At 40.1% G+C, this 26,642-nt stretch overlaps 1 protein-coding gene across 10 annotated transcripts in view; it reads right to left on the reverse strand.

Annotated features, from left to right (window-relative positions):
• Positions 1–26,642, reverse strand: part of Kiaa1217 (KIAA1217 ortholog) — a 293,338-nt gene that overhangs the window by 131,312 nt on the left and 135,384 nt on the right. For all 10 annotated transcript variants that reach the window (XM_047520201.1, XM_047520203.1, XM_047520202.1 and 7 more), the window contains one exon: positions 25,205–25,403. In XM_047520201.1, the coding sequence (XP_047376157.1) occupies positions 25,205–25,403 (199 nt within the window). The remainder of the gene's footprint in view (positions 1–25,204; positions 25,404–26,642) is intronic.

Consider the following 26,642-nt stretch of genomic DNA (forward strand, 5'->3'; position numbering starts at 1 on the left):
CTTTTGGTGCACCCTTTCTGGATTTTCATTTTTTCTTGGCAAAGAAGAGCTATCGTCACTTTATCAAGGAAGAGCACAAATTAAATCAATGCCTCCTATTTTATCATTACTAATGATAGAATTTTGCTGGAAGACATCTGCTGCATGTAGCCATCTCTATAAGGCCAACACGTCCCTCAAATTTCCTGGGAAATGGGTCAGGATTTCATGAATGAGGAATCTGAATACTAGGAAGGATTAAAAGATTGGGCATAGGGTCTCTGACCTAATCCATGACAGAGCTGGAATAGTAGAGCTGGGACCAGAATGTTCCTGATGGTTTTATAGACGCCTATGAGCTCACCCTGTGACAGGTGCTTCTGTTGTTTCAGCAGATGAAACTATTGTGAAAGAGTTGAGCAAACTCATTCTGCAGCCTGCCCACAAAGGGCCGGGCAAAGGAACGTGTTGGAGAGTTGGCTGCTACCATTTGCTTAATGCTCTATTTGGGTTTACTTCAGAGCTTCCTGCTAAGGCTGAAATGAAGTGGGATTATTCAGTAATACACCTGATTATAATTCTAACTTCAGGAGGCAACACATTTCAAAATCTTTTTCTAGTGCTTTCTCTATAGTCATCTAAAGTATAACAGATGAGGCAAAAAATCTTTTATGAGTCGGTAAATAGAAGCTTCTTCTGCACAACCTTTCAGGTATGATCACAGTACTTCCTCTTCCCAATTCTATAAACTGAGGAATTTTAGTCATTTATTCCAGACTAAAAGAAGAAAGAGCCTTCTTCAGGTTTCTTTTATTGAAGGTCATCAAGAAATATGAGCCACTGAGCCCTATCACCACCAGCACCTTCCCAGGACCCATTCAAACAAAGCATGCTTCTGTGTGTGTGTGTGTGTGTGTGTGTGTGTGTGTGTGTGTATGTGTGTGTGTGCGTGTGTGTGTGTGCATGCAAGTTTGCCCTGTGGGCTCTGTGGACAGGGATATATGAGAATATACCTGAGCGCACCCAGATTTCAAGAAAATTTTAGCATCAGGAGAAACAGAAATAAGATTTACAAGTGGGAAATCAATAGATATGTAGTTTTCTTGGGTCTTTAAAATAATCCCCCTTTTTTCTCAACCAAATATAGGATCAGATCAAAAATTTTATTTCTATGCTCATTGCTTTATTAAGAAGACACTAAATTTGAATGTGCATTGGTGGTCTTCATTCTCCCAATTCCTTGGATGCTGGGCTCCTGGGACAGACGGCTTCTCAGTGACTGTTTAGGGTCCAATATGAAGGCTTCCAGTTTTGTGGTATGTTTTGCCCAGAGTAAGTAAGGTCAACTCCGGCAAAAAAGAAACATGTGAAAGTTTTCTGTTTTGCCTGTAGTTTGAAGGAGATTTCTATTTCGATAAAAGGTGAGATTATTTCACTTCCCAAACATTGTAAGCACTCCTTTTGGAAAAATTATTCAGTATGCCCAGGAGGGACTGGGGAGGGTTAGAGAACATAAGACTGGGGGAGAGAGAGTTCTGGGCTCAAATCTAATTCTGCCACTTCCTGCTCTGACTTACACATTTCCGGTCCTGTTTGGCCTCTGCTGTTCATCAATCAAAAGAAGAGAAATCCATTTCCCCTCCAGATTATAACAGGGATTGTGAACTAAGTAGGTCTCCAAATCAGAGCAGATACTCAGCAGACGACATCTCATATTAAACAGTATTGATTGGTTTAAATGCCAGTCTGTCTTTCTGTCATAGAAATAGTTGTTCAAATGCATGCAGGTCAATCTCCTCCATGGAAACAGGAGGATTTTAGAATGCTTTCCATGTGATCCCCTCTGGTCTTTCTTTGTTTCTATCTTGTACTTTCATTTTGTCTTACTTTTAACCTCCTTACATGACTTGTTACATTAGGTTCACTTTGATTTTCCAAAAACATGTTTACTATTTTATATTATCACCAAGGCTTCACACATTCCACGCCCGCCTTTTGTGTTTCCTATCCTTCTTAGTGAAGTATATGTATTTCAACCTTTTATGTTGAAATGGTTACAAGAAGAAAGTTGCACAGAAATATAGGGAGAGCCCATGCACTTGGCCCTCTGTTTTAGTCAGTTTTTTTGCTGCTGTGACTAAAGGACCCAACCAGAACAATTGTAGAGGAGGAAAGTTTATTTGAGGGCTCACGGTTTCAGAGGACTTAGTCCATAGGAGGTCAGCTCCATTCCTCAGGGTTCGAGGTGAGGCAGAACATCAGGCGGAAGAGTGTGGGAAAGGGAAGCAGCTCACATGGTGATCAGAAAGCAGAGAGAGAGACTCCACCCTCCAGATACAAATATATACCCCAAAGCCACGCCCCCACTGCCCCACCTCCTCCAGCCACACCCCACCAGCCTTCAGCTACCACTCAATCCCATCAGGTGATTCATTGACTGACTGGGTTAAGGCTCTCACAACCCAATCACTTCTCTGAACCTTCTTGCATTGTCTCACGGGTGAGCTTTTGGGGGACAACACATCCAAACCATCACACCCTCCCTCTCCCAACTGTATAACTGTGTGTGTGTGTGTGTGTCTGTGTTGCTCCATGCAGTTTTATCACATATTTCTCTGTGGGTAACCAACATACTCAATCATACCATCATAACAAGGATCGCTATGCCACATTTTGAATTCAAACTCCTCTCCCACATCTTTCACACCTGACTACTGCTAATCTGTTCTTCATATCTTAAAAATTTTTTTTGAAACACAATTATTTTATTGATAGTTCTAGTTTATTCCCTGCCCAGTTCAACTGCAACCACATGAAGTGAACAGAACATCAGGATTCTACTATCTTCATAATAAAACAAGAGGACAAGCTAAGGATCAGATCCCTCAGTCCCTTCTCCTCTTATCTCCTTCCACTTCAAATGCTTGCATCTCTTACAGTCAGCATTTTCTTAGAGTTTTAGCCTTTTTCTCCCTGGAGAATCAACTCAGTCTGTCCACTGTAGCCCCTCTGCTTCCTGTCATAATGCTGCTTTACTTGGGCACAGAGGGTCCTTGCCCTTTGTTTACTGTGCCACTTGTGGTATTGGTGCCTGCTATACTTCTTGTAGAAAGTCTGGCAGGTTTTAGGAATATTTACCACATTTGCAGGAACACCATCAGCACGTAAAGAATTACCCATCTCTTCAATTTTATCTCAAGTGTGTTATGTATAAATGGAATGGTTCAGTGTGTTTCGAGATTGGCTTTATTCTATAAAGCACAATTTCCTTGATGTGCATCCAAGGTGTTGAGCATATTAATAATTCATCCCTGATTACTGCATAGTACTGCATGGTATGGTTGGAACCTAGATTAAACATTGGCCCACTGAAGGGCATCTGGGAAATTATTATGGCTTGGATATGAAGTGTCCCCCAAAGAGTCATGTGTTCAAGTCTTGTTCCCCAATGCAGCAATGTTCAAAGGTAAAGATTTGGATCACAAGGACTCTGACCTCATCAATGGACTACTCCACTGAGGGATTCATGGCTAAATGGATAATTGGGAAGTGGGGGAAACTGTAGGAGGTGGGGCCTACTTGTAGGAAATAAGTCCTTGGGAGTATGTCCTTCCAGATTATATCTTGTCCCTGGTCCTTTCTCTCTCTGCTTCCCAGCTTCATGAGGTAAGTAGTTTCCCTTTACCACATCCTTCCGCCATGATGTACTGCCCCACTACAGAAACAATGGAGTCAGTCAGCCAAGGATTGGAACCTCTCTAACTATGAGCAAAAATTAATCTTTCCTCCTTTAAGTTGATTTTCTCAGATATTTTGTCCCAGCAACAAAAAGCTAACACAGGTAATTTCTATCTTTTGGCTACTACAAGCAAAGCTGCTTTGAACACACATGTACAAGATTCTGAGTAGAGAAGTTTGCATTTCTCTGAGATAAATGTTAAAGAGTACAATTGCCGGGTCCTGTGGTAAGTTCATTTTTTTAAGTTTTAAAAGAAACAGTAAAACCAATTTGCAGAGGGGTTTTGTCACTTTACATTCCCATCAGCAATGGATGAGTGGTTCAGTTTGAATCCTTACCAGCATTTGGTATTATCACTATTTTTTATTTAACTATTCTATAGTGATATCTTGCTGTGACTTTAATTTATATTTTTCTAAAGGCTAATGATGTTGGGCATCTTTTCATGTGCTTATTTGCCATCTGTACATCCTTTATAGTAATGTGTCTCTTTTTGTATTTTGTCCAATCTCTAATTGGATTTTTTTTTTTTAATTAGAGTTTTGAGAGTTCTTTATATGTTCTAGATAAGGGTTCTTTGTCAGATAAACAGTTTACAAATATTTTTTCAGTCTTTAGCTTGTCTTTTCATCCTTTTAACAGGGTCTTTTTAAAAAACAATATCCAAATGATCAATTTTTCCTTTTAGGGTCATGTTTTGGGTGTCATGTCTAAGAAAACTTTACAAAACCCTAGTAACTTTCTGATACTGTAAAAATACATATGATATAGCTGGTTATAATCTCAGTGACTCTGGAGGCTGAGGTATGAGGATAGCAAGTTTGAGGCCAGCCTCAGCAACTCCGTGAGGCCCCAAGCAACCTAGTGAGAACCGGTATCAAAATAAAAATAAAAATAAAAAAGGGTTGGGAATATGGCTCAGTGGTTAAGCACCCCTGGGTTCCATCCCCAGCATCCCCCCCCCCCAAAAAAAAGGTAATAACACAAATAAGGAGAGGCTTATTTCTGGTTCACAGTTTTGGAGATTTTAGCCCATGATCAGTTGTCCTGTTGCTTTGGGTCCTGTGAGGCTGTATATTATGGTGGGAGTGCATAATAGAGGAAACCCCACCTCATGGCTAAGAGGGAGTGGGGAGGAGACCAGGGTCTCACAGTACCCTTCAAGGGCACCCCCTCAATGACTAAGACTTCTTGCGAAGCCCCACCTCTTAAAGGTTCTACCACCTTCCAGTAGCCCCACAGGCTGGGGACTAAGTCTCTATTTATAGGCCTCTGGGGAATATTCCCAATTCAAACTGTGGCCCATAGGTCTTGAATACTATCTCCTATTTTTTTAATTGAAAAGTTTATACATTTTCTGGGCATGGGCCATGCTTGTAATTTCAGTGACTCAGGAGGCTGAAGCAGGAGGATTGTGAGTTCAAAAGTCAGCCTCAGCAACCTAGTGAGACTGTAAACAACTTAGCCAAGACCTGTCTCAAAATAAAACATAAAAAGGGCTGGGGACTCAGTGGTTCGGCGGTTAAGCACTCCTGGGTTCAATTTCCAGTACTGAAAAAAAAAGGAGTAAAATTTTATTATAATTTTACCTTTTAATATTAAGTCCATGAGGTATTTTGAGCTAATTTTGTATAAGACTTAGATTGAAGCACATTGTTTTTTTACTTATTGCTTTAGTACCAGGTGTTGAAAACGCTATTTTTCCTCTCTTGAACTACTTTTTCTTTTTGTTAAAAGAAAAAAAATCAGGTGGGCATTTTGTATGGATCTATTTCTGGCTTCTGGCTTCTGTTTCATTGATCTGTGTGTCTATTCCTCCACCAACACCAACTAATCTTTATTAGTGTAGTCCTATACCATGTCTTGAAATCAGGCGGACTTATCCCTCTTCACTCTTCTTTTTCAAAACAGTTTTAGCTATCCTAACTACCTCCTTTGCTTTTTAATATAATTTTTTGAATAACCTTGTTTACATGAATTAAAAAATCTTGCTGTGGTTTTGACAGGAATTGTTTCAAACCCACAATTCTATTTGTTTAGAACTGACATCTTTACTTTGCTGAGTCTTCCAGATATGAATAAGGTATGCCTTGATTATGAGGTCTTTGGTTTCTTTCATGAGCATACTGTAATTTTCAGCCTATAGATCCTATACCTGTTTTGTTATATTTATACCTAAGTGTTTCATTTTCCTTGGAACAATTGTAAATAAGACTGTGGGGTTTTTTGGGCTTCCATTTGCTTGTTGGTTGTATGTAGAAATGCAATTGATTTTGTGTGTTGATCTTATGTCCTGTGACCTTGCTGATCTCATTACTTCCAGAAGGGTTTTGTTTTGTTTTGGCTCTTTTTGTACATTATTTGGAATTTTCAATGTAGATAATGTTATCTGAAAGCAGAAACTATTTTATTTCTTCCTTTCTAATCTGCATGCCCTTTCTTTCTTTTTCCTGCCTGTTGCTCCAGCTATAATATGGAGAACTATGCTGAGTAACAGGTGAAGTCAAACTCTGCTGGTGGTTCCCTACCAGAGGGATAGTATTCAACTTTTCACCCTTAAGATGTTAGCTCAAGCTTTTCTGCAGATGTTCTAAGGGTCTTCTGTTTTTTTGTTTAAATTATGACTCGGTATTGGGTTTTATCAAACAGTTTTTATGTGTTAAGCGATGTTATCTTATGATTTAAATTTTTTTAGCCTATTGATATGATGAATTTCATTAACTGATTTTCAAATATGAAACCAGCTTTGTCTGTCTGGAACAAATCCCACTTGGTTGTATTGTGCTGTTTTTATACACTGATGGATTCAATTTGCTAATATCTTATTGAGGATTTTTGTGTGGAATACTTATATTACTAATTCTTTCATTGAGTCTGGGAATGGTGAATACTTCAAATCTTGTGATCTAAAACTGGCTTCTTTTTGCCCTCACTCTTAAATAATAATTTTGCTAGATAAATATACATTGGTTGATGGTCATTTTTTTCCTCTGAATTTTGAAGATCTTATTCCATGATTTTCTGACTTCTTGGCTTGTCAAAACATACTGTGGAGAAGTTTTCTTTTCTTTGTTGGTACCTGTCATTTCTCTGGCGGCTTTTAAGATTCTCTTTTGATCATTGATGCTTTGCAGTCTCTCCATGGTGGGCCTATGTGCAGTTTTTAAAAAAATCTTGCTTGGGATTTTCTGTTATTTTTCAATCTTAAGACGTGGTTTGTCTTCTATTTGAGTCAGCTTTTTCGCTGCTGTGACCAAATGACCCGACCAGCACAACTGTAAAGGAGGAAGGGTTCATTTGAGGGCTCACAGTTCCAGAGATCTTAGTCCATCGAAGGCCACTTCCATTTCATAGGGCTGAAGGTGAACATCATGGCAGAAGAGCGTGGCCAAGGGAAGCAGCTCACATCAGCAGGAAGCAGAGAGAGAGGGTCTCCACTCTCCAGATACAAAATATATACCCCAAAGTCACATCCCAATTCCAACTCCTTTAGCCACACCCTACTACTTCAATTAATTCCTTCAGGGATAAATTCTCTGTTTGGGTTAAGACTCTTACAATCCAATCATTTGTCCTCTGAAATCTCCTGCATTGTCTCACATGTGAGCTTTTGGGGGACGGACAGCTCACATCCAAACCATAACATCTTCAAATCTAGAAAATTCTCATCCATTCTCCCTTCCACTGTTGCCTTTCTCCAGTTTTATCTTCCAGAATTCCCATGAAACAGATCATCTTTGGTCATTGTATCTCGTCTCTGAATAGTCCTCTCACATTTTCTTTCATCTCTCTCTTTGGATATGGAGATTTCCTCAGATCTATATTTTAGTTGGCTATTTTTATTTTTAGCTGAAAAATCTTGAATGATCTTGATTATTTTTATGCCAATTTATAAACTTGAGATGGTTTTACTTATATTGTTCACAGATATTCTAGGCCCATCATGAAATACACCTCTTTATTCCCTCTAAAGTTAAATATGGGCTTATGACTTATTTAAACATGAGTATCACTTCTTGCAGAAAGTGTTAGGGCTAAAACAAGATTAATTATTATCCATGAATCCTGCATTGCTGATGTGTTGAGATAGAGACTCCATCAACATGGGACCTGAGTGCCTCTGGCAGGCAGGGCTGTGTCCAACCTGAGCTGGACATGCAGCTTGAATAAGAAATAGCCATCACTTATGTTAAGTGCCACCGAGATTTGGGGGTTGTTACTGCAGCATTACCTAGCCTATCCTGACTGATATAATTGAGAAAGTCCCCCAGATGCAGAAATTTTAAATTCAGTACACCTCCCTGTGGATAGGTCCTGTCTAGAGCATTTGTTTGTCCCAGATAATTTTCTCATTTCAGCCCCATTGCCCTTGCTAGAGGCAAACTCCTTGCTGTTTTCCTGGGCTGTGAGCAGAGTACTCCCTTGCTCCCACTCCATTTTATAGGTTATCAGCTATTTGAACCTCTAGGCTATTTATTTATGCTGGGGTCATTATTCTATCTTTCTGCTCATTTTCCTGTAGCTGTGTAAGAATCAGAGTCCTTTGCCCAAAGGTCGGGTACGCATTTATGAAACATGCATGTCCACAGTCTTTTCTACTTTGATATGCTTTACTTCTAGAACTTGGAGATTTCCTTTCCTTCCTTTCAAACATGCCATGTTTTAATTTTTGTTGTTGTTATTATATTTCTGTATTTCTCTGTGTTTGTAGTAACGAGGGGTACTGTTTGTATCCTGTGCTCTTTCATGCTGCCTTATTGCTAGAAATCTTCCCGAGATCATTCTTCCCTACCAGCATAATTCTCTATTTCTTGGAATCTTTGTGAAGAACTATCCATAGTTGACTTACATTAACTCTCTCTTTGCTGGGATCCCTGGGTGGTACTTTTCAAACTGATGAACACAAGACTTGAAAGACAGTGAATCAGAAAAACAAGAGAAGAGAAGGGGTCATGAGAATTTAGAGAGAATACATAATAGGCAAACAGAGAAGGACCATCATGAGTGAAGCAAGTTGCCCACAGAGGAATTTCCAGAAACAATATAACCTAAAATGTGAAGACAAGTACTGACAAGAATATGAAAAATCAGTCAAAATGAAATGCTCATTACTAGACAAACAACTTTTTCCCCAAGATCTTCTTTGCTTTTTTAAAAAATATGTTCTTATTAGTTATACATGACAGTAGAATGCATTTTGACATATTACACATATATGGAGTATAACCTAATTCTTATGGTTGTACATGATGAATTACATTGGTTGTGTATTCATATATGCACATAGGAAAGTAATGTCCCATTCATTCTACCATCTTTCCTATTCCCATTTTCCCCCTTCTCTTCATTCCCCGCTGTCTAATCCAAAGTACTTCTATTCTTCCCTAACCGCCCCCCTATTGTGAGTTAGCATTCACATATCAGAGATACGTGGCCTAATGTTTATTAGGTCTTTAGTTTTTTGGGGCTGGCTTATCTCACTTAGCATGAGAGTCTCTGGTTCCATCCATATACTGGCAAATGCCTTAATCTCATTTCTCTTTATGGTCGAGTAGTATTCCATTGTGTGTGTGTGTGTGTGTGTGTGTGTGTGTATTATATATATATAATCACATTTTCTTTATCTATTCATCTATTGAAGGGCACCTAGGCTGTTCCATAGTTCAGTTACAGTGAATTGAGCTGCTAGAAACATTGATGTGGCTGCATCATTATCATCATTTAAGTCCTTTGGGTATAAACCAAGGAGTGGGATAACTGGTTCAAATGGTGGTTCCATTCCAAGTTTTCTGGGGAATTTCCATACAGCTTTCCATAATGGTTGCACCAGTTTGCAATTCTACCAGTAATGTACGAGTGTACTTTTTTTTCCCTACAATCTAACCAATGTTTATTGTTACTTGTATTCTTGATAATTGCCATTCTGACTGGAGTGAGATGGAATCTCAGTGTAGTTTTAATTTGCATTTCTTTAATTGCTAGTGGTGTTGAACATTTTTTCATGTATTTTTTCATATATTCTGTGAAGTGCTTGCTCAGCTCCTTTGCCCATTTATTGATTGGGTTCTTTGTTCTTTTGGTGCTAAGTTTTTTGAGTTTTTTATATATCCTGGAGACTAATGCTATATCTGAGGTGCAGGTAGAAAAGATTTTCTCCCATTCTGTGGGCTCTCTTCACATTCTGAATTGTTTCCTTTGCTGTGAAGAAGCTTTTTAGTTTGATTCCATTCCATTTATTGATTCTTGATTTTACTTCTTGCATTTTAGGAATCTTGTTAAGTAAGTCAGTTCCTAAGCCGACATGATGTAGTTTGGGCTTACTTTTTCTTCTATTAGGTGTGGGGCTTCTGGTCTAATGCCTAAGTCCTTGATCCACTTTTAGTTGAGCAATTAGACAGAAGCAAGAAAGTAAAGGGATATGAATAGGAAAAGAAGAACTCAAACTATCCCTATTTGGTGAAAACATGATTCTATATCTAGAAGGACCCCCCCCAAAAAAAAACTCTACCAGAAAACTTCTAGAACTCATAAATAAATTAATTCAGCAAAATAGCAAGATATAAAATTAACACCCATAACTCTATTGTATTCCTATGCATCAGTGATGAATCCACTAAAAGAGAAATTAGGAAAACTAACCCATTCACAATAGCCTCAAAAAAATTGGGGAATCAATCTAGAGGTGAAAGACCTCTACAACAGAAACTACAGAACACTAAAGAAAGAAATTGAAGATCTTAGAAGATGGAAAGATCTCCCATGTTCTTGAAGAGGCAGAATTAATTAATTATGGCCATTAATCAAAATGGCCATACTACCAAAAGTGCTATACAGATTCAATGCAACCTATTAAAATCCCAATGATGTTCTTTATAGAAAAAGGAAAAACAGTCATGAAATTTATTTGGAAAAATAAGAGACCCAGAATAGCCAAAAGCATTCGTTAGCAAGAAAACTGAAGCAGGAGGCATCACAATACCAGACCTTAAATTATACTACAGAGCTAAAGTAGCAAAAACAGCATGGTATTGGCACCAAAACAGACATGAAGGCCAAGGGAACAGAATAGAAGACACAGAGACAAACCCACATAAATATAGTTATCTCATACTAGAGAAAAGCACCAAAAACATACACTGGAGAAAAGATAACCCCTTCAACAAATGGTGCTGGGAAAACTGGAAATCCATACGTAGAAAACAACTTATTAACTTAGAAATGAAACATAATAAGAAAGGACAAAGATAGAAGTTTTTTTTTTTTAATTAGGAGAAAGATAAAATGATCTGTTTTAGTTAATTTTGAGGGTAAAAAGAATAAGTTAAAAACAAACTCATCTTAAACAGGAAATGTATCGATTTTAATCAGACTGAAACACAGTATTTCTAAATGAAATTCAAAATATCCCATGTTAGAAAAAAAATGGAGTGGAATTAAAAATATAATAATAATTCAGGTCTCATTATGGCCATCTGCTAATTTACAGAGTACTTACCATGTACCAGGGACTGTATTAGAACATTACCTACAGAATCTTGATTGTCAATTACACATATTTTATGAGGCAGGTATTTATGGAAGGGGCTCAGAGGCTGAATAATTTCTCTAGTGTCACATATCAGGAAAGGCACGGAAGCCAGGTGAGGTGACCCTAGTCATGACTGTGGCTGCTCCTATTATACTCAGTGCCTTCTTTTCTCTAATAATGGGGTGGGAATAGCTACAGCTATAGGTATGAATGGCAGAGTACAGAGTTGAACAACTGCTGCTCAGTGGGTTAGACACTGCATTCAGTAGGTGCCTAGCAAATGTCAGTTACCATTATGCTTTCTCCATTCCAGTGCTAATTCCTAGATGGCGCTAGCCAACCTTATTCTAAAGTCAAAATACCTACAGAATTCAAATTCTTCTCAAAGCCTCCATTGCTAATGACCCCCTGCCTCACTTTTGCAAAACTCTTTACTTGTCTCCCAACTTTGCTCATCCCCGCTTCAGTCTATTCCAAACCTAGAAGCCAGAATGCCATCTTTAAATCTAAAGTAACATCAATGCTTATAACCTACAATGTAGCCAAGCTCATTTCAATATGGATAGCATAGCCAGGGTCTTTGCAGTTGGAAAACCCCTACAATATCCATCTCCACTACCTCTCCAAACTTATTCCCTGCTCCTTTGCTACCTACTGCAAATCTCCAATCACAGTGGTCTTCTTGCAGTTCTTCAAATGCTCAGGGTCTTTGCACTGTCTGTTTTTTCTGCCTGGAATTCTCTTCTCCCAGATATGCATGTTACATCTTCACATGTTCCAGGTCATGGCCTCAAGGCCACTTCCCTGCGTTCTTTCTCTGTCTATCCTTTGCAAATTTACAACTCTCTTGAGCAGTTCCTGTTCTCCTTCCCTTGCTTAATTTATCTCCATAGCCCCTTACACAATCCATTATTGTTTTAGTCAGGTTTTTAGTCTCTGTGACCAAAATACCTAAGAAGAATAACGTACAGCAGGAAAGGTTGATTTTACTCACAGTTTTACAGGTTCAGTCCATAATAGGACTAAGATGAGGCAGAACATCATGGCAGAAGGATGAGGTAAGGAAGCAGCTCAGGACACGGTAACCAGGAAGCAGAGAGAGGTCCTCCCACCAGGGACAAAATATAAACCCCAAAAGCATACCCCTAGTGACCTACTTCCTCCAGCCACATCCTGTCTGCCTACAGTTACCACCTGGTTAATTCGTAGGAGTGGATTAATCCATATATTAGGTTAAAGTACTCATAATCAAATCATTTCATCTCTGGACCTTCTTACATTGTCTCACATATGAGCTTTTGGGAGACACCTCATATCTAAACCATAACAATTATATAATGCACTTATTATTTCTTTCTCCAATAGTATAGAAACTCATGCTATTTTGTTGACTGTATCCAGTGGTGCACAGTACTCTGAGAGCCTAGAAGATATTCAGTAAGCATTTCTTAAAATAATGATTTTCTTTCTTCCTATCGAATAGAGCAGTGTGTTCACTGTAGGCAGTAAATACATATTTTTAAATGGAATGCTTTTACCGTTATTATGTGACTCTTCTTATGAAGGGGAATGGAAGCATATGAAAGTGTCTGATCCTAGAATCATGCAAGATCAATCACTGAATCAAATCCTAAAGCTCCTGGTCCCAGGGGAACTTTCTTCACCAAGGAAATCTTCAGGTGCAGGGGTCCTATCTATTTGTCCCCTACCTTGTCCACACCATGAACAATATCAATGTTTGGGTGCTAAGCGACCATGGCTAAGGCCAGAGATCCCTTGGGGCGAGGCAAGCACAGAACACTGGTGTGAAAAATCCCTGAATCAGGTAAACTGGGATGTGTATACAGAATGATGTGAAATCATATTAGAAGGTTAGGCTCCTAAGATTCAAGGACCCGGTCAGGGGTAAATTGTTGTGACTATGCACATTTCTAAGTTGGTTGAGGTAGGGGCTGAGATGGCAGATTAAAGTGATTCAGAGATTAAGTAGTGATCAAAAATATGAACATAAAGAGCAGGAGAGACAGATCTAGGTAGGCAGGATGCCTCCCAGGCTCCCTGTGGGAAGGATGTGGCTCCTCCTTCCTTGGGAGGGTCATGCAAGTCATGAGTGCTGGGATTTAAAACTTTAAATCTGTTGGTGGTGCTGGGGATTGAACCCAGCAACTCAGGTATGCTAGGCAAGTGCTCTCTCAGTGAGCTACCTCGCCAGACCTAAATGCTTTAGATAGTAAGGTCCTAATCCAGACCAGAACTCCATATTTCCTCCACAGGAAGTCTTCTATATTTTCCTACCAAAGTATAATGACAACTTTTCATTTCATCTTTTCAACTTTTCATCTGACGGGGACAGATTAACATACCGTCATGTGGTTCAATGTTGTAATAACCCTTAAATTCTTTCTGAGGACATACTATTGCCCTCAATTAGTGGTCCCCTGACCTGCACTGACCTGGAAACTTGTTAGAGATGTGAATTCTTACATCCCAGTCCAGATCTACTGAATCAGAAACTCAAGAGGTAGGACTAGAAATCTGTGTTTTATTAAGTTCTCTGTTGAAGTCTGAGAACCAGTGTTCAAAATAAGTGCACACACACACACATACACACAAACACACACACACATATACACAATAAAAGCTGTGCTGGGTAGGTGTTATTTTACTAAGTGGAGTGGAGGGTTCTGATAAGCAGAGGTCTGAAAGACATGGAGAAGGTACATGCAGATAGGAGGTTGGGTCGCCAGGGGAACCCAGGCAGAGCAGCAGCAGGAACAGAGAATCTGAGGAGCAGACTCTGAGCAGTCAGGAGGCCCGCGTGACTGGCTATCATCATAACTTTGTGAAGTCTGTGATTTATATGTATTTTAAAGTTGGTCTTTCCATGTGTCTTTAGTTATACTAAAAATTCCTTAAATACAAGAACCAGCTTTCATATATTTTTAAAATAACTCACCATGGCACTTTTAACAGTGCCAGAAACCAAGTAGATTTTTAATAAATACATGAATACAAGAAAAAAAAAAATAGAAAGTGGGTAAAACGTGGGGTGGGGGTGAAAGGAGGATTTATTTTTATCATTATATTACTGGGAGACATTTAGCCAAAAATGTCTGAAAGCCAATTAACACCTTGGAAAAGTCTGAAAATGAAAAGTTGGTAGAATATCATTTTTAATGACATTACCAAACTTTCAAGAACTCAAACTCAGCACGATGAAAACAGAAACTTTTCTTGATGGGATGTAGTTGAATCGGTTAACTGTCAAACAACATTTGTTTGCTAAATTTGAGGAAATATAGGAATGGGCAGGTGAGTCTGTACCCAAAATTTTAAATTTTCTCCTTGCAAAAGGGGGGTCAAGTAAGGGTGGGAGGCTGGAATAAAATCAAATTAAAACAAATGGAAAACTTAACATGATTTTAATGACTTGAAGAAAGATAATATATTTGAGACAACTACCATAAACAGTTGAGAAGGGAAATCAGAAAGGGAGAGAGTGGCCTGAGCCATTTGGTCAGGCTGCCATAACCAAGTCCTTCAGGCTTAAACCACAGCCTTCAAGATCAAGGTGTTGGCAGGGTAGGTGTCTGCTGAGGCCTCTTGCCATGGTTTGCAGATGGTTCTCCTTCCTCACTTTATTTTGTTATCCTAATTTGCTCTTCTCATAAGGACATTAGTCATATTGGACTAGAATCCACCCTTATGACCTCATTTTAACTTAATCGCCTCTTTAAAGATCTTATTTCCAAATAAAGCCACCATCTAAAGAATTGGGGGCTGGGACTTCAACATATGAATTTAGGGGGGACACAGGCTCATAATAGCTCCCAAGAGTGACTCAGATTTGCAAGAAACCAAAGATGTCATGTTGGTACCTGGGGACACACCTGCTGCTGTGCTCAAAATCCAGGACAGAAAGCCCAGCTTCCAGTGCTCCAGAGAGAACCTCCTTCCAGACACGGGGTCTGCTTAGTCTCAATTCCACATCATAGAGCCAGCCTGAGAAATCTGAACGGGAAGTGGACCTGAATGGTTCTGTAACTCTTTTGCCTAAGAAAATGTATGTCTGCCCTCTCGCAATGCAGAATGTGTTCTTCTCCTCCACCTGAAATATGAGAAACTGCCACAAATCTGTTTCCAGATGCCACCAGGCAGCCTTCTGGAGGCCACTGCTAGGATGAGAACATCAAGGAGGAAGTTCTACTTGAGTATATTACGTAATGCAGGCTTGCATGTTAATTTTATTTCTAGCACTTCACAGACTATTCTCCAAAAGCCGGTGCAAAAAAAAAAAAAAAGTGTGTGATTCCTACAGTTAAATGAACACAAAAGATCACATTTGAAAGTCAGTTGTTAGAACAAAAAATGCATTTGACAAGAAACTTTTAATTAAAAAATAGCATGTACTATTAATCTTGCATTTACCCCAGATAACAAGGGTCAGTGAACAGATTTCTGATAGAGCTGTTACGGCAAAAGAAAATAAGAGACTGATTAACTAAATCTTTCCCCCCATGAGGAGTTCAGGCAACCTCTTTTAATGTCTCATCTCTGATTCCAACCAAACCATTTCAGAGCATCTGACAGCACAACATCTGGATTCAGATCCTTCTCATCTCACTCCTGGAGTGTACAGTAGTAGCCGGTATTATTAGCATTCAAAATCTAAAGTTTTGTCACCGAAGAGATTCCTTCTCCAACTCGCTTTTGCTGTCTAACCCTTCAACAATGACCTACCCCTCAAATATTCCTCTTCAAGGAAGAAGTTGCCACCCTAATACAACAATTAATTACCAGGGATCAATCACTTGAGAGCCTGGTAAATTGCCAAGACTCTATCAACTCTTTCCATGTATCAAATTAGATCTAAAGAAATCTACAGATGCTAAAATGTGCCCTTCTTACAGCATGATATAATACTATGTCATTGGATTTTGAATTTTTATGTAAATATAGAGCTACATGAAAAAAACTTTCACAAAACTTAAATATAACTACCTTAAATATAACTACATAATATGTCATAAATATAAACATATAAGAGTTCTTGGATTACAATGCTATAAAGCTTTGTTTTTTCCTATTTAACTAGTATAAATCTCTTCTTAAACTTGTTGTATTTCTCCTCTCTCTCTCTCTCTCTCTCTCTCTCTTTTGTCTTGGTTGAAATTACAACAATTATTCTTAATTTTTCTGGCTCACATATTATGTTCAACTGCTACTTGTATTAATTCTTGTTTTAATGGTTCTTATATTTTTTGTTGGTTTTTATTAAGCCAAATCAAATTGATTTTGAATGTAGAGAAGTGTAAGAGACAAAACTTGCTTTACTTTCTCCTATGTTATCTTCGAAACCTGAAGAGTTTCTTTTTGAATAAGAGTATTTTTCACATCACAAAAAGATGGCTACATGTCTGTGTTGGGGTATGGCATTGTGACCATGATAGATAGACAGGACTATTTCATACCGACCCTCAGGAAAACCAAATTTCTGAAATGACTTTGGACATATATCACCTTTCCAGTTATTTGAACCTGTTAGCTTCATCTTCATTAAAAAGTGTTATATTAACTTTACAAAATAGTGCCTATAATCCAGTTTAGCAACACCCTGTTTGCCAAGGGAGAAACAGAAACAGGAGACTCCAAGTCTTCTCTAAGATCCTTTTCACCATTATGATGCCTCTGAATCTGTTACCACTTGACTACTATGATCCCTATAAAATAATGGTTGCTCAGAGAGGACTTAGACCCTTAGAATCAACCAAATCTTCCATTCACTTTCATTGGTGCTATTCCTACAGCATCCTGTCTACAAAATTATCCTAGAAGATACTGGTAAAGGGCATATAATCCTCAGGTCCATGTAAACTAAACAACTTCTTCAATATTTGAGAAATCTAGAGTTACAACCCAGGAATTTTAATAGCAAGAGATTTCTAAAGATATCTAACTGTATTTTTTAAACTAAGAACAAACGCTTCATGAATCTACACAATCTTTCACAGGAACATTCTTTCGTTGGAGGGAATTATGTGCCAAGTGGATAAACTTGGATCAATCTTCCCTTCCTTCAGTAAACCTCATATATGAAAATACTAGTTTTTAAAGGCCAAATGAAGGGTGAATTGCTTGCATTACTAATGCATGTTCCACTATATGAAAGGATTTCTTGAAACATTTCTTTCTGCTAATGTTTAATTCCCAGCTCCTCCTATCTTTCATTTAAAGATCGACTCAGTTTGTAGAAACTACCTCTCAGGGCATTCACTACGTCGAGCACAAGAAAACTAAGAGGTAATATTTATTCAAAAAACATTTTTTTTTTTTTACCCCAAAATAGCCCAATTAAAGTACCTAAAGACTCTTCTGTATAGAGGAAATTTATTCCTTTCTTCCTTCATCTTTCCTTTCTTCCTTTCCCTATATCTCTGGGTCTACTTACTATATTTTAGTAGGCATGTAGATATTTTATTCCTTTTTCCATTTTAGCATCAGCTCATTGTTCAAATGAAATCTTACATGAAACTGACAAATTTATAGCAAGGAAAACTCCATAGAACTCGAGTCTTCTCTAAGTTTGGAAATCACACTTGCAGTTCACCACCAAGCCTCTAGAAGGCACCAGTCAACACCAGTATTCATGCCTTCTCTTGAAATAGAAACCGGACAGCACCACCTTATCTACAAACACAGAAAATCAGTCAGTGTGTAGTTGCCCAGAACTGAACCAGCTGCATCTAGTTAAAGCAAAAATGGATTCATGAAATGGTTTGCAGAATCACTGGGCTGAATTTTCACTGTGGAACTGGGCCACTGCATAACCCCTTTGACAAGGAAGCAGCCTCCTGCCACCCTGGGCAGGTGTGACTCCAAAGCCATAAGGCCTTGAACAGGAAGTTGTCAGTACTGTGGTAGGGCCTGGCCACACCTGGGCCCTCAGCACTTCAAAAAGGTCAGGGATATGTTCAAATGTATTGACTTGCTGTGAACATCTTTTCTGCAAATTTTTGCTGTGCTTACAATATTTCAATTACTACCAGTGCTTGGGAAAATAGGTATCATATTTTACTTACTCTACAGAGTAATGCTTATCTTATTTGTTTAAAATTAGTTTTTTTGATAGTCAAGGGATAATTATTCATGCTCAAACAAACTAATGCTGGTCTTGCAGTGGTTGCCGGCTCTCCCTTTTGAGATGGACGTCTCCTCTGTCCTTTGCCCTAACCTCCTACCTAGTCCTGCACAGAATGGCAGATTCTGGCTGCCAAGAACCTCCCTTTCCTTTAACTCCCACAGGACCTGATAACCAACAAAGCTATCTGCTTGGAATGAGAAAACAGCCATACACTCAATAATTCACATCCAATAGGATCCTTGTCCCCCGATTAGTCTAAAATCCTCCTATGCCGTTTAAAATCATTTTTGCCGTAGCAGTCTGAGTGTTCAAGAGGCAGTTTGTTACCTCTGGCTGCAAGTCTGGTAAGCAAGACTGTTTTCTAAAGCCCTCCATGTGGAATATGGTCAACAAAGGAATCTGGCTGTAGGAAGAAGGCAGTTGCTGCTGTTGTTCTTGTTTTCATGAGTTTTATTTTCAAATTCCTGAGGGCACAGAGAGGGGTGGGAACGTCTTGCGGCTACCCTTTCCCCGAAGGCCAACTGCGGAGCAGCCAGACTCCAGCCCTGCCTATGGTCACATTCCAGATGGGGACTTATAAGACAGCACCGTGATTAAAAGACAACTACTCCATCATTAAGGCTGCAGACCTAATATCAGTGGGCACAATTTTTCATGGAAATTATTTCTAAAACCAAGGCCTACTGAAAAGTGGGTTTCATTTTTTAGGCTGCCTTTCTTCTGGTTCCTCTGTATTTTCACCAAAAAGAGAGTAAAGGAGAAATGGCCCCAGTTTCACTGAGAAGAATTTCAGCTGTGTTTTGGATGTGTGGAGTGAAGGGGAACCCACTGCCCTATAGAAGTGAAGACTGAAAGATGGAAGGCCACTGGAACCTGGTCCAGATTCCGTGCTGAACAAATTTCTTCTGTCCTTCCCTCTCTCTCTCTCTCTCTCTCTTTTGGGGGGGGATACCGGGGATTGAGGGGCACTCGACCACTGAGCCACCTCCCCGGCCCTATTCTGTATTTTATTTAGAGACAGGGTCTCACTGAGTTGCTTTGTGCCTCACTTTTGCCGAGGCTGGCTTCGAACTCGAAATCCTCCTGCCTCAGCCTCCTGAGTGGCTGGGATTACAGGCCTGCGCCACCACGCCGGACACAAATTTCTTTCTTCACCTTGCTGCTTTGTACATCTCCAAGAACGGCTAGTCGGCCCTCAGCATCAGAAGGGACTATGTTTTGCTGTCATTTGGTTTCTCCGGAAGACTCAACATGCCTCTTCAAGTGAGAAGCTCACATCTTGCCTTCCAGTACAGCTGTGACTCAATGTCCACAGGGGATGGGTTCCAGGATCCCATCTCAGATACCAAAGTCTCCCAAAGCACAAATTCCTCATAGAAGATGGTATAGTGTTTGCATGTCACCCATGCACATCCTCTGATATACTTTAAATGATCTCTGTGTTACTTATAATACCTTATACAATGTTAGGGCTAGGTAAATGGTTGTTAAACTGTAGTATTTAGGGAATAATGACAAACAAGAAAATCTGTACATGTTCACTACAGATGAAATTCATTTTTCAAAGATTTTCAATCTGTGGTTGGATTAATCCAAGGATTCATAACTGGCAGATACAGAGGGTAACTTGAATTAATGAGCTATGTAAATATGCATATATGTGAAATGTATGTATCCATATTTATACATAAATGTATTACTTCCTGCTCTCCAATCTATATCCTGTAGTCTCCCAACAGCCTCTGCAATCTGCAACACGCTCAGCCTTCCTGCATTTCTCCTTCTGGAAATACACTGAAGCCACAGAACAAAGAATTATTCAAGTGGAATAATTGTGAAGCGGGAGGTTTATCTTCAGGCACAGGCAGCCCAAAGTGAGGGAAGGTTTAAACCCTCCCCTCCCCTCGAGGGAGCGGGAGTGTTTTGAGAATTCTGTCCATCCAGGCTCCACCATCAGGTGTCAGCCTCTTAATAGCATAGCCTGAGCTAAGAAGGACTCCAGAGACAAATAATGCTATGTGTAGAAGCACAGGCTGGGGACCAGACTTTCCCTACCCACCGTCATTCTAGACTCTGGCTAGAGACTGGTGGTGGTGGCATCTTACATTCCTGGGGTGACATTTGGGTAGGCACTGGAAAGATGCCAATGGAACGCAGCTTTCAGTGTAAAATTCACAGGGTTCCCAAAACTCAGCGATCACCATAAATAATATCTATCGTACTGTGCTATTTTCAAAACTCAAGATTAACTCAAGAATCCACAATGAAACTAAACTAAACATCGTCTTCCCCTATAATCCAGCAATAGCGCTCCTTGGAATTCATGTGAAGAAGTTAAAAAGTTCGGTCCACACAAAAACCTCCACGCGAATGTTTTTAGCAGCTTTATTCATAACTGCCAAAAGCTGGAAGCAACCAAGATGTCCCTCAGTGGATGAATGGGTAAACTGTGACACATCTAGATGGTGGAAAATTATTCAGTGCTAAAAAGAAATGATGGAGCCATGAAAAGACATGGAGCAAACTTAAGTGCATATTACTATGTAGAAGAAACCAATCTGCAGTCTACATACAGTCTGATTCCAACTGTATGACATTCTGGAAAAGGTAAAACTATAAAGACAACAAAAAGCTCAGAGGTTGCCAGGAATTAGGGGGAGAGAGCAGATAAATAGGTGGAGGAGAGGGCATGTTTAGGGTCGTAAAAATACTCTATGAACATTTCAGCGTAATGTGTCCACACTCATAAAATGCACAAAACCAAGAGTGGACCCTAAGGTAAACTACAGTTTCTGGGTGATAATGACGTGTAGATGTAGGTTTATCAACTGACACCAATGCAACCACTCTGTGGGGCACACTGGTAGCCAGGGAAGCTGTACTTGTGTGGGGCAGGGGTGTATGGGAATGCTCTGTGCTTTCCTCTCTGTTTTGCTCTTAACCTAAAACTGCTCTGAAAGAATAAAGTCTTGTAAAAAAAATCTATGCCAGGTGAAGCAGTGCACACCTGTAACCCCAGTGATCTGGGAGGCTGAAGCAAGAGGACTGGAAGTTCAAAGTCAGCCTCAGCAACTTAGAGAGGCTCTAAGAAACTTAGCGAGACCTTGTCTCAAAATTTAAAAAAATAAGTAAAAGTTCAGGGATGTGACTCAGTGGTTAAGCACTCCTGTTCTGGGTTCAATCTCTGGTTAAAAAAATATATATATATATGATGCACAAACCATCAAAAATTTCAATAAATAAAGATACACAGGGCTTTTTTTTGGGGGGGGGGGGTTGTACCAGGGATTGAACTCAGGGCACTCCACCTCTGAGCCACATCTCCAGTCCTGTTTTGTATTTTATTTAGAGACAGGGTCTCACCGAGTTGCTTGGTGCCTCTCTTTTGCTGAGGCTGGCTTTGAACTCTCAATCCTCCTAGTTCAGCCTCCCTAACCACTGGGATTATAGGCATGCACCACTGCACCTGGCTAGATAAACAGGGCTTTGAAGGAGATCTTAAAACTCTGTGGATTAAGATAAATACCAATGCACAGTTCTAAGTCAGCCAGGGCTACCAAATGGCACAACTGTGGGTTTCCAGAAAGTCACAGCTCTAAGTACCCAATGCCTCTGAGGCCCTTAGGGTTGCAGTTATGCTTCAGGGTCACCATCGTGCTGGGGGATACTGTAACTCTGGCTGGGCTCTCCAGAAAGTGCTGCTCCTCCCAGGAGCCTGCATGTCTAAAGAAGGCCAAGTGCATGGGAATTTTCCCAAAGATGAGGCTGAGCAAGACCCCTGGAAGGGAGATTGCATTTGGACTCCTCGTGACTCCCATTTTCCCCTTTATTTCCCATCCCTGTCAAACATTACACCAGGAGGGCCAGGTGTGTCTGGATGGACGTTTCCACATTGGCCTAAAAGAGGTGGACAAGGGCAACCACAACCTTGCGGTCCAGGTGCCTGCCTCATTTTCTGAAACCACAGCCTTCCTCACTTTGGCAAATTTCTCATTCTCTCCTGTCTTCTCCCTGTGTTTCTATCCAGAAATTAGGAAAAAAAATCACAGGTCAAAAAGCGGTTCATGGAGATGGCAGAATAAACACCTCAAACACGGTTTTTTCAACCCACTGTGACAGACTGCTGAGCAGCACTTCACAGCAAGGTGAGTGCAGAGTAAAACAGCGCTTTGCAGAAGGACAGCCACCCACTGCACCGGTGTGCAAAAACACCGGGCTGCCCCCCCAGCTCCCGCTGGCTTTCCGCCCTGAGGCTTGGTTCCTGAACTCTGCAAGTATCTACCTGCACTGCCAACTGTGGATGCTGCCAGGGGAAATTCCTGCCTTGGAAACAAAGGATCTATTATCCAACAACTCAAGGTTCCCCAGGTATGGGGGGAGGGGTTGGCAGTTCTTTTTATCTTCATTTTATTTTGCAAAGCAGAGGCTATCTCCACAGAGACCTGAACCTCACTCATTTCCTGCAAAGTACAAAGGAGAAATTCCACCCCCTGCCTGGCTCCTGCCCCAAGTCTGAGAAAGCACAAAGCTCTTCAATCCAGATGGAAAGCCATAGCCTGGTGGCAGTGGAAAAGCCATGTCATCTTCGTGTTGCATGTTCCTGTACCTTCATGTGTAACTAGAGGTCTGCACTTCCTGTTTCTGCCATTTAAATAACTGGGCCCTACTAAACAAATAAACAAACAAACAAGCAGATTTTCCGTGGCCTTCCTCTTTCGTTTGACAAAAAAGGACCTTGCATTATTAATTTAAGATCAAGTATATAAATTTAATATTAAATATTCATATTGAATGTTGGCATCAGTAGTACATAGAGTAAAATTGAAACAACAAAGATAAGCATGCCTGGCTCCTACACAAGACAGGAAAACAATGTTCCAATGTTTTTATGATAACCAATGATATATCTTATAAATAAATAGAAGTGGGGAACTCAAAGTCTCTGAACACACCATAATGATAAAGAGATGGAAAAATTAATTGCCCTGATTTGATCAATACATATCGTACATGTGATGAAGCATCACACCATACCTCATAAACATGTACAATTATGTATTAGTAAGTTTTTCAAAATTGTTTAAGGAGCTGGGTGCAGTGGTGCACGTATAATCCCAACAACTCTGGAGGTTGAGGAAGGAGGATTGAAAGGTCAAAACCAGACTCAGCAACTTAGTGAGGCCCTATGCAACTTAGTGACACTCTATCTCAAAAATAAAAAAATATATAAAGGGCTGGGGATGTGGCTCAGTGGTTAAGCACCTCTCGGTTCAATCCCTGCTATCAAAAAAAAAAAAAAATTTTGAGATGGAAAAGTAACTACTCTGCTTTGATCGTTACATACCATATACACATATCAAATTATACTATACTCTATAAATTTGTAGAATTAAAATAATTAATGAAAATGACCAGGTAAAAGTAAATAATAATAATAATAATAATGACATCACAGATTTTTTTTTTTTGCGGTGCTGGGGATCGAACCCAGGGCCTTGTGCTTGCAAGGCAAGCACTCTACTGACTGAGCTATCTCCCCAGCACAGATTTTTTTAAAACCTATTATTAAAGACCAATTCTAAACCCAATTTTCTCTGGTTGTCCTCTGCAATTGAGGAAACAAATATCAAGGCATCGTTGTGTATCAGTCTCCCCCTTTCTCTCCCAACAACACACTTGCTAGGTTTTACATGACAGAATTCTGCTGTCTTCTGCAAGGGTCAGCCCCTGAAGATGTTTTCACATTGACCCTTTCCTATCCAAGATGACCCTGACTTCATCTGTCTGCACACAGAGGTACCAAGTGGGAACCTGCAGATAGCAGATGAAGCATACGAAACGCCAGCAGAGCAGCATGGTCTGCAAAGAAGCTTAAATCCTATGACTTGTGCATTTGGTTAAAGGGGGGAAAAGGAACAATCCCAACAATGAAAAACAAAGGAAGTTATGAAGCGAACATAGGTGGAAATGGTAGAAAGGTAGAATCTCTGCTTCTTGGGAAAACTTTTTGAAAGGAAAAGCAGCTTCCTATTCGTGGCTTTCACTACAGACCTGGGGGTGATGGCCGCATTGGCCCCCTTCTTCCTGCAGCCATTCATATCCTCTACCAGACTGCGGGGCAAGTGGTAGAGGCTGCTAACACCCGCCTCTCTGGACCCGCACCCCAACCACATGGCTCCTGGGACTGGCAGAGGAAGGTTGGGGAGATGAGTCGAGGCTTTCTGCAGGAACACAGGCAAGTACTACCAGCCTCATGGCTCAAGCTGCTAATTTCAGCCACTTCTGAATGTGCCCAGCCTCAGCAAATCTTCAATATTTGATATATGGATTTTAAAGGTCTCCTAAAGTCCATATGCTAAAGGCTTGGTTGCCAGACTGTGATGCTTATTGGGAGGTGGTGGGACCTTGTGGAAGGAAGTTAGATCATTAAGGGGTATACCCTGGTAGGGGATTTTAGGACTCTCTGCTTTCTGGCCACCACGAGGTGAGCAGCGTGGCTCTACCATGCAATCCCTGCCATAATGTACTACCGCATCACAGGCCCAAAAGCAATGGAGTCAACTGACCATGGACTGAAATCTTTAAAACCACGAGACAAAATAAGTCTTTCCTCCTTATAAGTTGATTACCTCAGTTATTTTGTCACAGTGATGGAAAGCTGACTAACACAATATTAAGTCAACGAAATTTCCCAGGATCAGTGATTTTATAAATAACAGTTGAACTGATATTTTAATGCATGGATTTGTGTCTGGAAGTGTAAATATACACACATACAATAAGAAAGGAGCATCAGAACCTGCCTCCAGAAGCTTACCCAGAGATCTTTCTTTCGTCTGGTTGGTTGACCTCACCACAGGAAGGCTTGCGCGAGTTCGGCTGCCTCTGGAGAAAGGACTTGGCGCTTCCCCTTCAGACATGGCTTCCAAAGAATCACCGGACGTCTCTGATAAATGCTCGACTGGGTCACTCAAACTAGGAGGTTGAGGGCTGTGAGACAGTTTGGGGCTCCTTGTCTGCAAAAGATATTTTAAAGAAAGTGGTAAAATCGACTTTTATTAATAATGCTGAAAATATTTTCAATGCCATCTCTACCAATCCGAAAAAATAATATGGCCCAGGGGGAAAGTTCATGAGAAGGACTGGCTGGGGAACTCTTGCCCAGTGGGCAAGCATCAGTTGTGAAGTTTACTGAAAAAAAAATTATCCCTGAGTACTCTATTAAGAGCATTTTACCACTGGACATCTACCGTGCAAATGCCATTTCAAAGAGGGAGTTGAGGACAAGTCATGACACAGGAAAGAATGACGGCAAATCAATTCCTTTTTCCAGACAAATTTTCACAGTTGTCATCGAAACAGCTTGGACTGTGCACATTTCATACCCAACATGGATGAAATACTCGACCAGAGTGACTAAACACAACCTGTCCTTCAGAGTCTTTTATCAAGGTTGTTTCCAAAATCAGCAAACTAAAATGGTGAAGGGAGATATTTATACAGCAGCTGAAAATTTTTATTTTGAGGCAGAAATCCCGTAAGTAAGATCATGTCTAGCTTTGGTTATTATTTACCTTGTTAATCAAGAAAAAGTATCTATTAATGATTTAAGCCTACTTACTCAACACCCAGTTGACTTTCTCTCCTAGTTATCTCTACTGCAATGGCAGGGGCTGAATGTACAACATACCCATAATCTATAGTCAATACTATTCTTTGCACGTGAACTACAGATTCAGAAGAAAGAGACAACATGTCGACTGATGTCAAAGTTTTCTGAACTAATTGGGTGACATTTGTGAAGAACAACAAATAACACAAGGTAATGTATAATTCAAGTATAAACTATGAATTGGGTGGTGCATCAATTTGTCTTTCAACAAACACCTTTGAGCACTTATTGTGTTCTAGGCACTATGCGAGTTACTGGGGACAGAATACTGCGTAAAACAAACACAACTTTTGCCCAATGGTGTTTGTAATCCAGAAAGAGGACATGCATTCAAGATAAATTAAAGGTGAGATGGAGTGTGCAACTCAGAGGTGGGTGTTTATGGGTGGAGAGACAGAAAAGCAAGTAAACTTTGATCCCAGAGGGTGGGGACAAAGAGACAGTAGACACTCTGGTTGCAGGCAACAGCATGTGTAAAGGTCCCAGGACAGAGAAAGTGGGGATCACTGGAGGTTTGGTGGGCAAGAGAGCAGATCACCCAGTCTTGGAATCATGGTGAGGATTCTCACTTTGACTTTCAGGT

The sequence above is a fragment of the Sciurus carolinensis genome, chromosome 12 (assembly GCF_902686445.1).
Source record: "Sciurus carolinensis chromosome 12, mSciCar1.2, whole genome shotgun sequence".
Lineage (NCBI taxonomy): Eukaryota > Metazoa > Chordata > Mammalia > Rodentia > Sciuridae > Sciurus > Sciurus carolinensis.